The sequence below is a fragment of the Neofelis nebulosa genome, chromosome 3 (genome assembly GCF_028018385.1).
Source record: "Neofelis nebulosa isolate mNeoNeb1 chromosome 3, mNeoNeb1.pri, whole genome shotgun sequence".
Classification (NCBI taxonomy): domain Eukaryota; kingdom Metazoa; phylum Chordata; class Mammalia; order Carnivora; family Felidae; genus Neofelis; species Neofelis nebulosa.
This window is the reverse complement of record NC_080784.1, coordinates 114601853-114613919: the sequence shown is the minus strand read 5'-3', so window position 1 is coordinate 114613919 and position 12067 is coordinate 114601853. Positions and strand designations below refer to the sequence as shown.

General features: G+C 39.1%; 1 protein-coding gene across 6 annotated transcripts in view; it reads right to left on the bottom strand.

Moving 5' to 3' along the window:
• Positions 1-12067, bottom strand: part of ELOVL6 (ELOVL fatty acid elongase 6) — a 144583-nt gene that overhangs the window by 41991 nt on the left and 90525 nt on the right. For 5 of the 6 annotated variants that reach the window (XM_058721652.1, XM_058721653.1, XM_058721650.1 and 2 more), the window contains one exon: positions 11322-11453. The exons of the other annotated variant lie outside the window; for it this stretch is intronic. In XM_058721652.1, the coding sequence (XP_058577635.1) occupies positions 11322-11453 (132 nt within the window). The remainder of the gene's footprint in view (positions 1-11321; positions 11454-12067) is intronic. 6 annotated transcript variants of the gene reach the window in all.

The following is a 12067-nucleotide window of genomic DNA, read 5'->3' as shown; positions in this document are numbered from 1 at the left end:
ATTCTAAGCTAGGTCAAAGCGATGGCTAATATTTAAGGGAAAAAATGGAAGGAAAATGGAGAAAGGGAGGTGTGGTGTATTCAAGGACATGAAGTTAGGATGGGCAAGTGTGTTTTGCAGGCAATAAACAAACCCATGTTGGCTTGGGTGGAAAATCTGTATAGGGCAGTGGTGAAAGGTGGTTCAAGGTAAGATTACAATTGTTTTATGGACAGACTGAAGTTTAAACCTATAGGCAAAGGAGTTTCAATTAAGATTTCTACAGGAAAATGGTATGGTATGTCGAGTTGCTTGGACAGAGAAAACACGTGGGAGGTAGCAATTAATGGTGGCAAATAACTTAAGGGAAGTGATAAAGGTCATGACTGGAGTGTCCAGTGTGGGGATGGAGTGGTGTAGATGCTACTCTAATTATTGGAGAGTAATTATACAACCCAGTGACTGGTTAAAAGAGTTATTTGTGTATTTCGAATGGCTTAAAGATGTTTGCTAATAAAATAGTGACAAATTTTGCGATATTTTACGGGATCAACAAAAGGGATCTGGCTTGAATATTTTAAATTTGAGTGATGCTATGTCAAACATTTGGAAATGTTACTGGCAGGAGAGCAAGTTTCAGGTGAGAGGCAATGCTAAAAAGAAAAACTTGTGAGGGCTAAGTTGGCAAATGATTATGGGTATTTTTTTCCTTTTTCTGTTTCATTGAGCCAACACAATGTCTCGGTGGGTATAAATAGAATAGCCATTTCTTTTACCATTCAAATTAGGACATTTTGAGAGTGAGAGGGGAGCTATTAATAATTACACTGGGACAATGGGCATAGAGCTAGGACTGTCCAGACCAAGCGAGGATGTGTAGATCTCAGTTTATAAGCTCTATCTTACTGTTAAAGGATGGAGAGTTGCCCTTTCCTTATCTTTATTATTGCTCTTGGTTTTTCCAAAGGAGTCAAGTGACTCAATTACTGTCACTTCATTGTAATTTGAGGCTACAGTCTATTCTGGCAAAGAATCCAGTTTCAAACATCGAAAGAAAAACACAATGCCAGTGAAATAGCCTATGTCCTGTAACTCCTCTCTGTTATCCACTATTGATGCTTCTGGCAGAACTAATGAAGTGCAGAGGGGAGAATCACAGATAACTCTTTGTTGGCCCTGAAACTTGATGTAAGGTCTCAGCTGAAGCAACATTTTACTGAAATGCTGTATCTGAAAACAGGGGGATGGCATGACATTCCCAAGAAGCTGACAGCATGCGGAAAAGAGTGTGCGTGTGTGTGTGTGTGTGTGTGTGTGTGTGTGTGTGTGTGTGAATGATGCACACACACATGCTGGAGAGGAGCAGGCAGGAAAAGAGCTCTTTTTATCCTGTAGCGGTGATTTGTTTGCTAGTTCCTCTGTAGCAAAACTGTTGAACAGAATAACAAAATTGATATTCATACGGAGTAGTACCCTGGAGGGTATTCTGGCATCTCTCAGGTGGAAAGGGACTCAAGTACACCTCAAAATGCTAAAGAATGCCACTGTCTTTCAGCCTAGACATTGTCACCTTCATTTACAAAAACACGGTGCTTTTCATCAGGCAAGGAAACCAAGTCTGGAAGTACTGGGTAAATGTAGGGATTATTTTTCTTATGGCACTGGACTATTTTGCCCTCACTGTTTGTTAGGCTTCTTGCCTTAATAATTTATTGGATTTTTTATTCTATGTAGATGCTTCACATTTCTCTTCATGCGAAGGGAAACAGAATGTGTTTTGCTGTCATTGCTTTGCCCTGACCTTTGAAACAACCATGTCATCTGGTTATTTGGTTACCATGTTACTTCCAGGCTCTGTTGTTTTCCATATCAATATAAACAATTTACTTATGAGAAAAATCGATTTGATTCTGCAAAAAAAAACATTTATACACCCTGCCTTCAGAAAATAAGATTTTTCTATACATCTATTAGATACAGTTTAAAAAATGAGACAGAAGCTATAATTTATAAATATGGCATCAGAAGCAGAATATTTCTGTGGTGTGGTCCCTTGATAAAATGGCACAAAATCCAGAGACAAAAAATGCACAAAGTGTATATATATATATATGTATATATACATGTCATATATATATGTCATATGTCATATATACATATATTTTACAGTCTCAAATAGACTATATGTAAAAAGAAAACCTTTTGACAAAATGAGGTGATGAACAAATGTTTAAGTGACCAATATCTGACTTCCATCTGTCTACATGTTGTCTATCAGACCATATATCTTTATACAAGATAGAAACACTAGATAGTCAAGAGTTCAACAACAAATGTTCAGAAAAGAAAGGTCCTAAAATTATCCTTCAGCCATAACTGAAAGGACACTCTTAACTGAGGACTGTTATCAGAAAACAGAAAACACGAAATATTCATAATTCTAACTATACATTTGCCATTACGGAGGGAGGGGAAGTATGAGGATCAATAGGGCAAAACTTTTATTTTGCCATAACCTTGATTGATTGATTTAATTTTAGAGAGAGAGAGTGCACAAGTGAAAGAGGGGCAGAGGGAGAGAGAATCTTTTTTTTTTTTAACGTTTGTTTATTTTTGAGACAGAGAGAGACAGAGTATGAACAGGGGAGGGGCAGAGAGAGAGGGAGACACAGAATCGGAAACAGGCTCCAGGCTCTGAGCTGTCAGCACAGAGCCCGACGCGGGGCTCGAACTCACGGACCGTGAGATCATGACCTGAGCCGAAGTCGGACCCCACAACCCTGGGGTCATGACCTGAGTGGAAATCAAGTTGAATGCTCAACCATGGAGCCACCCAAGCGTCCTTACCTTGTTTTATTTCATGTACACAAGCATTTCACCAGAATCCTCTAAGTACAATTGCTAGCTTTTCTTTTGAAAAGTAGATTTTTTTCATTATTTGCTTTCAACTTAAAAAAAATTGCCAACTATACTTTGTGTCAAACACAATTATCTTTTTCATGTTTGACTTACTTGTAATGACATAAAATCTTACAAAAAAAGAGTTGAAGACTCCATTGGACCCTCTCTGATCTGGTCATTCTCTCTGCCTCCTCAGAAACAGAGATAGTGTGAACCTTCAAAAGTTATTTTTATGCTTTTACTGCATATATGTTAATAAATAAAATGTAGTGTTCATTTATGGGTTCTGAAACTTTTCATAAATGGTATCACATTCCCATGATTATTCAGCAGCTTGCTTTTCTTTTCTTTCTTTCTTTCTTTCTTTCTTTCTTTCTTTCTTTCTTTCTTTCTTTTATAACTACTCAGCATATGCTTTCTAGAGGTATCATTTCCTTTGTTAATTCTGCCCCCCTTGGTGATACATTTAAAAATGTAAAATTTATAACCTGCTACCAATGCAATAGGGCTTTCCTCCTATAGCATTTATAGTTCATGTATCCATTTCATTTTTATAATTACTATCACTAGAATCATTCTTTGTAAAGTTTTCTTTGTAGATCAAGAGGGAACGCTTTTGGCAACCACAGAATAAAATACTAGACAAGAGGTGTTGAGAAAAAATTGATTAAGTTGTTCCAAAATTTGTCATTTTCTTTGTTTCCTCATTTTACAGGTCAATGATTTATTTTCCCCTTCAACACGTCTTTTATTTTTATTTGTTTATTTATTTATTTATTTTTGAGAGAGAGAATGTGCACATGCCTGAGCATAGGATAGGGGCAGAGAGAGAGGGAGACAGAGAATCTTAATCAGGCTGCCCACCCAGCTCAGAGCTTGACATGGTGCTCAATCCCCTGACCCTGATCATGACCTGAGCTAAAACCAAGAGTAGGATGCTTAACCAACTGAGCCACCCAGGTGCCCCAACAAGATTTTTATTTTTATTTATTTATTTTATTTTATTTTTTTCCAACAAGTATTTTAGATGCCATAATTTACTCATCTGAATAGTTTCGATTGGTTTTATTATATATTTGTTGCCTTAACAATTGCTAATAATTCTCCAGATATTAAACACTTATGCGTGTGTATGAAAATCACAAGTAGATTTAATTAAATACCATTCATCTACTGCTCTGCACTGTTAAACATACTTTTCTGAATGTTTCCTGTACTATATTTAAGCACTTTATTCTTGGAAATCTCACTAAAGAAAAGAATACTTTTCTATTCAGCTTGAATATATTTTATACTTAAGCCAACACTGAAATTTAATAAAAATTAAAATAAGGCCAGGAAATAAAAATGAGTTTCAAAGGGAAAAAAACTTCCAGCTAATAACAAGGCGAGGAGTCAAACTTGCAAAGTATAGAACATCTGATTTTGTCAGGAAGCATAAAACAATTGAGGCCAGACTGAATCACTGGGAAACATGAGTAAGCAAATCTGAAGCAAGTGTGATACAGGGATCTATAAATACGCAGTACATCTTATTCTGATGTACAATGACTAGACACCTTGCTTTGACCCTGTTCTGGGTCAGAGACCCAGAAGGCTCCTTGGAACTCCTTATGCTACCAACGAGAAGGAAACACTGCCAGATAGATCCTGGCAAAAGCTGCCTGAATCAGAATCACACACATCTCTACCCAATCTCGAAGGATTCCGGGGCACCTGAGTGGCTCAGTCAGTTAAGCACCCAACTTCGGCTCAGGTCATGATTTCACGGTTCATGGGTTTGACCCCCCGTGTTGGGCTCTGTGTGGACACCCTGAAGCCTGCTTCGGATTCTGTGTCTCCCTCTCTGTCTCTGCCCCTCCCTCACTCATGTTCTGTCTCCGAAAATCCTTTACAAAGCAACAGTAGTCAGGCAGCTGAGGTATCATGGCAACATAATTTAATGACTCAGCAGGGTCAGAGAAGAATGGATCATAGGTACCTTGAAGTGTTTGAGGATTTTTGCCATGAGACACAATCTCATCCAAAGGATCTACTAATTCAAAGTACCAGAATTTTTCTCAGTATTTATCCCAAGGAAATGGTCAAATAGCTAGAGCCAACCGCCACATAGAATTATCTCATTAAAATAAGGAAGTGCTTATCCTTAGGTTGGGTGGAAGGTAGGCTAGATGTAGTAGGGCACTGTGTCATCATCCCAGTCATATTCCTAAAGACTGATACCAGAAGCTCATGGTTTGAATCTGAACAGGGTCGGCAGGGTGTAGGTAATGAGGAGAAACTGCCAAGAAAACCTCGGAGACATTATTATCAAATAAAATGAATACATGCGGACCTGGTGAAAGCTCAGTCGTGATCATATTCTATTGACTCCATCAAAACTTATGACAGCTTTCAATAAATTAAATAGGGGCTCAGTTGGTTGAGTGTCAGACTCTTGATTTCAGCTCAGGTCATGATTTCATGGATCTTGAGGTGCAGCCCCGTGTCGGGCTATGTGCTGACAGCAGGGAGTCTGCTTGGGATTCTCTGTCTCCCTCTATCTCTGCCCCTCCCCTATTTGCGCACATGTGAGCACGTGTGCTCTCTCTCACAATAAACAGACATTAAAAAAATAATTAAAAAATAAAATTAAATGGTACATGGCCTGTATGAAGGCTAGTGTCACATATTCAGTGAGTATCCCAAAGGAAAGAGATAGAAGAAAAATATTCTATAGTTTGGGGCGCCTGGGTGGCTTAGTTGGTTGAGCGGCGAACTCTCAATTTTGGCTCAGATCATGATCCTAGGGTGGTGGGATCAAGCCCTGTGTTGGGCTCCATGATGAGCACGGAGCCTGCGTGAGATTTTCTCTCTCTCTCTCTCTCTCTCTCTCTCTCTCTCTCTCTCTCTCTCTCTCTCTCTCTCCCCCTCCCCCCGCCCCCCCCCGTCCCTCTCCCTGGCTTGCTCTCTTTCAAAAAAACAAAAAACAAAATGCTCTATAGGTAATTCTTGCCAAACTATGGAAAACCTATGGAAAACCCCACACCACTTTCTGAAATAGACTGGTATGAAGACAGGGTTTTATTTGTTTGTTTGTTTTTGCTTAAGTACTCTGCATGTCCAAATTAATTCTCATCTCTGTTGTCTCAGTTCATGAGTAAACAGTGTGTGGCCTCTGGAAATTAGTCATAGTTGAACCTCTGGCTACTATAAAAAGCTAAGGGGTAAGCTTGAGAAGTTGTGGAAAAGAAATTATTCTTCAACAGCAAAATACTCAAAACAATCACATTTTCAATGATTTTTAAAAAAAACAAAAACAAAAAACTTACTGTTTCTCCCCTCCTTCCATTTATAATTTCTCTAACTGAAAATTTTGGTTCTTTTTCTTTCTTTTTCCAAATAGATAATATCTTATCCTGTAATGGCAAAGAGCAGGGAGGTAGAGTAGATCCAGGTTACCTAATACCAGAATGTCTCCTGAGCAAGGAATTTCTAAACTTCTCTTTTAGGCTCTATTGACACATAGACTTGAAAATTTGTGAATTATATAGTAAGGTAAAAGCCATTCAAAAATTTTCTCTAAAAACATATGCTTGTAAATAATAATGAAGTTATCCTATCTGGCCAAAATAGAGAAATTCTTACTAACTTTCACCAAAACATCTCTGAGCCAAAAGCATCTTTTGAAGGTTTATATCAACTCCATTCCAAATAAAGGTAGCAAGTATTCTTAAGATTCTCTAGAATTGGGTATGAGATCATGTGCATATATATTGAATAATGTTCTAAATGCAGACAAGCAAACAAGATAACACATCACAGAAAAAACTTTATCTCCTTATTATTATTATTTTTTTAATGTTGATTTATGTTGAGAGAGAAAGTCTGAGTGGGTAGGGCCAGAGAGAGACAATCCCAAGCAGGCTCCGTGCAGTCAGAGCAGGGCCTGACACAGGGCTTGATCTCATGCACCGTGAGATCATGACCTGAGCCAAAATCAAGAGTCAGACGCTTAACTGACTGAGCCACCCAGGTGCCCCAAATCCTTTTTATTTCTAAACTGCCAGTCCCCTAGAACTACGCTCTACCAGCAATGGAATTTTTTGTTTTATTTTCTAGAAATACTAGGCATTTAATAAAAGCATGTCTCCTCTGTTTTTCCAGATATAAAATTGAGTACATTTTTTCTACTACCTTTTTAGATACTTTTAGAAATACTCAAATGTATTAATAAACAATATATAGGTATTTTGTGTCTAGGAGTAAAATTTACATAAACATTATGTAAGAAATATATCATTCTGTATTTAATATTTTCTTCCAATGTGTCATTGACCAGAATTCTTTAGGCACAGAGGAACTTCAATATACTCTTTCTAACATGGAACCAGGTTCAGTTAATATTACAATAGAATTCTATTGTCAGTGTTTTCCGAATTCCTACTAGAATATTATGAATTTTTACAAGATCCTCAATTGTCAATGCTTGAACTCTATGTAGTCCTGCTTTTTAAAATGTTTTTTGCAAAATATGGCTCCAGAGGAAGTAACTAAAAGAATTAAAGAAACAGAAGAGAAAACAAGAAGAATTTGTCAATCTAAAAAAGATAAGGTACTGTTAACAGCTGTTGCACATGCGTTGTAGGATAAAAATAAATAAATAGTTAGTGGCTGACATTGGGATTTGGATTTTGGCATGAGAGGAAGGAGATATAAGAAAGTAAACGAGGGGCGCCTGGGTGGCTCAGTCGGTTGGGTGTCTGACTTCAGCTCAGGTCATGATCTCGCAGTTCATGGGTTCGAGCTCTGCATCAGGCTCTGGGACTGACAGCTTGGAGCCTGGAGCCTGCTTCATATTCTGCGTCTCCCTCTCTCTCTGCCTCTCCCCCACTTGTGCTCTGTCTCTATCTCAAAAATAAATAAACATTAAAAAAAAAAAAAAGAAATTAAGTAAAAACTAGTGGTAAATATGAATTAGAAGTATTAGTACTAACTCTGAATACATCTCTTGAAAAAAAAAATTCTATTTCTGACCTCTGAAAGGCCTAGAAATAAGAACTACCTTGGCATGAACAATCAACGCCACAACACACCAGTTTGTAAATACTATCTTCCTTACCCCAAAGGAACTAGGGCTCCAAGGAGAAATGACTAATCCCATTTCCAGGTAAGAAATATACAATAGGGGCGCCTGGGTGGCGCAGTCGGTTAAGCGTCCGACTTCAGCCAGGTCACGATCTCGCGGTCCGTGGGTTCGAGCCCCGCGTCAGGCTCTGGGCTGATGGCTCGGAGCCTGGAGCCTGTTTCCGATTCTGTGTCTCCCTCTCTCTCTGACCCTCCCCCGTTCATGCTCTGTCTCTCTCTGTCCCAAAAATAAATAAAAAACGTTGAAAAAAAAAATTAATAAAAAAAAACACACACACACACAAAAAAACAAAAAAATATACAATATGCCTGGCCTAGAACATCTTGTCACCACCCCCACCCCCACCACCCCCACACAAATCAAGCTATGAGCACTACTCAGTGCATGTGAAAGGATTCAGGAGCCAACTTGATGAGACTCACCGTGACCAAAGATCGATAATTTAGCATCAAAAAGAATAATAGCAATGAACTAAAATATACCCAAATGAAATTCATCTAAAAATCATTGACACATAAAGTATAAATCCATGAGTGCATAATGATACTTAAGAAAAAAAATTATTTACATGCTGGGTAACCAAATTTTTTTTAAGTTTATTTATTTATTTTGAGAGAGAGAGAGAGTATTCTCGAGCAGGGGAGGGGCAGAGAGAGGGAGAGAGAAAATCCCAAGCAGGCTCCACACTTCAGTGGAACTGTGAGATCATGACCTGAACTGTGAGATCATGAGCTGAAGTCAAGACTTGGATGTTTAACCAACTGAGCCAAGCAGTCACCTCAAATTATTTTCTTTTGTGAAGCTGCTAAATATGGCCAAAGAATCAAGCACTTGCTCTGTCTATGCGGTAATAACTGTATATACTTTAGGATAACTGCATAGTTGATAAAGGCAAATTTCTTCTTATAGAAAGAAAGTCTTGTCAAATGGTACACCTGAATATAATCAAACTTCTAGATCTAACTACCAACTAACGAAGAATACAGGGGACAGAAGAACACCATCAGGAAAATCAATGAGTCTGGGGGAAACTGTAAGGGGCGAATGATGTGCTTTCTTCAAAGGATGGATGGGGAGTTGGGAGTTTGGGGAAGGCTGAGGAGGGAGGAAAATAGAAACCTGTAAGTAAAAAGAAACATCCAATGGAAACATATGGATCTAATTTTGATCCAGATTCTTAAAAACAAATGGAAGAAAAAAAAATTTTTTTCAACTGGGAAAATCTGAACCCTGAAGGATAAAGAATTATTACTAATTTAGGTTACTTAATTTATGAGTACTTAACTTTTAGAAGTGGCACCATTTCATTCAGAAATATTTCAGTTTGTATTATTTCCAGATAATTTGGGGGACAGAGGAAAGTTGGTAGAAATGTAGATGAAAGAATATTAACCCATCCGTGATAATTGTTTAAACAAGGTAACTGGTGCATGGGGTTTCCTTGTACTCTGCTCATATGTGTTCAAGATTTTAAAAAACAAAAGATAAAGCCTTTTGTTGAAAATTCTGTAAAAAATGCTGAAAGCATCCTTAGGATAAAGATAACTTTTTCCTCTGGGTGCTTGGGTGGCTCAGTTGGTTGAGCGTCTGACTTTGGCTCAGGTCATGGTCTCGGGGTTCATGAATTTGAGCCCCACATTGGGCTTGCTGCTGTCAGTGCAGAGCCCGCTTGGGATTCTCTGTCCCCCTCACTCTGCCCCTCCCCTGCTTGCGCTCTCTTAAGAATAAACAAATGTTTAAAAAAAAGATAACTTTTTCCTCAAATATCAAAATACTTCAGTAGAGGCATGTTCTGTGAACCTTAGATGCGAATAAAAATGAAAACACTGCTTTGTATTATAGAGAATCATGTCCTGATACAGATTGAAATGGAAGAATTTTTTAGTGACAGATCCACATCATGAGCACTTCACATGCAGAACTTACAAAAGGCACCAAATTAGAGTACAGTCAGTAGTAGCAAGCAAATGAGCGTTTGGATGCAGGGTTCTGACATAATGGAAATGTATGGATCATCAGAGTTTATGAAAATCCTCTTCCTGTCTGATCACTTTTAATAAGGCTTAAGTAAGTAATGAGGCTTCCTATTTCTGCTTAGTGGTAGAACAGTTAATATGTAGTATGAAAAAATAAAAATGATTATTCAGAAATATTAAAATAGTTCTCATTTATAATATATCTACATCCACCCCCCCCCCCCCCCTTACCCCAAGCCTAGTTATACACTTGTGGGTTCTGATAAGCAAAACACACAAAAAAACAGGTATCTTTGTTAGCACTATAGGTATTTTCTGGCACTTGTTTGGACACCAGCTGTATGCTAACTAGTCTTGTGAATGCTTAGATCACCAAACATCATAAAACTAGAAAAGCTCCTTCAAGCTTCCAGGAGTGTGTCTGAATGTTGGCTCGCAGCTGCACCTGGAGAGATAGACCTGGCCCTGACAGCCTCTAGGAGGACTTCTAGCCAATACAAAGTGACAACGAGTTAGCTAAACATAAGCCAGTTGGTCAGCTCAGGCAATGGGGGGTGAACAGTGCTTTTGGGGATGCAGAGCAAAAGCGTTCTCTGGTCTAGTAATACTAACATAGACAGGTGTCCAGTATCTAGTCATGTGTCTGAGTGCTATTGTTTGATTACATATTAGTTGGTTGCGGGGAGGGGGAGGAGTGGTCAGCCCCGGTGACCTGGAGGGACGAGACGGGGGCGAGGGGCGGGCATGACGGTGGGGCCCGTGGGCAGCGTCTGGTGGGCCTCCATCACCGTCTGGAAGCATCGGGGCTTGCACCCTGACCCTGCGGGCTCAGCCGTGGTCGGGGTCCACATCGAGGCGGCGGCCGTGTGGCCCCCGTCCCCTGCCTCGCCCACCCCTACTGTCCGGGTACCTAGGGCACCCCGACGTGGAGGTTTAAAGACGCTTCGGGTGGGGTCGCCCGGCAGCCTCAGGTCAGCACATTTAAACCCTACTTTGCCACACACCAACACCGGTGTGGCTTTGCATTTAGCGCTTCATCTATATTTAAGCAATACAAATAATGGAATTGACACACTGCTTCTAGGCCTAAGAGGTAAACTGGATCACTGCACCAGCCGTATGGACAAGAAACGAGACAGCCTGAAAAGAAGACATTGAGTATATTATGGCAAGTCGGTTGCAGTGGAGGCCTACTCTCTGGACATGACTTTATTTTACCTTCAATGTACTGAACAATCAAAAATATGTGATATAAAATAAAATGCTCAAACATTGCTCCTTTAGCCAGCTCTGAGGAAATGGATGGACAGCACTGGGAAAATGAAAATAAAACCTACCTGAAGACTGCAAGGGTCAGAGACCAGAGCACTAATGGCTTCCTCAGTTCAAACTTCGCCCGTTTGTTCATGAGGTGCCGACCACCAAAGATAAAGGCAGCATACAGAGCGGAAAACAGGAAAGATTTCTTCCTATAACAAACAAAACCCCAATATCTTATGAAATGAAAATCTTTAAGCAATTTATTTTTACTCATCAGAAATCTATGTTTAAATTATTCGTAATTTTTTATACCAGTCCCTCTTTGGAAGCACTGAACGCATATTCCTGGGAATGTGCCCCTTCACAGAAGAGAGAATTAGTCTTTTTGGCTCCATAGCCTTCTGTGGAAACCTCCCTTGACAATTAGGTCATCCAGATTAACCAACACATGTCAGAATAGATTTATCTGCTTTTCCAGCTCTGTGGCAAATTTCAACAACATAACATTAAGGTGCAAAAAGAAAATTTTTCAGTGAGGGAATTAAAACACTAAAATCAAGCTACGTAACTTAGGGCATCCCCAGAATGGATTTCTGAAATCTTCTCCACCAAAGGATTAGGTATAACCTTTCAGCATTATCATTAATAATAAGGATAACTGGCAGACATCATACAATGTAACAGAAAGAACATAGAACTACCTAGAGTATACTTGTCTAAAAGCTTGAAATTGAATCCTATCAAAATCTGATTTTACTACCTAATCATAAGAAATATAAAGGATAAATACAATGATGGGACCTTCTGTAAGACAAGTGAACAT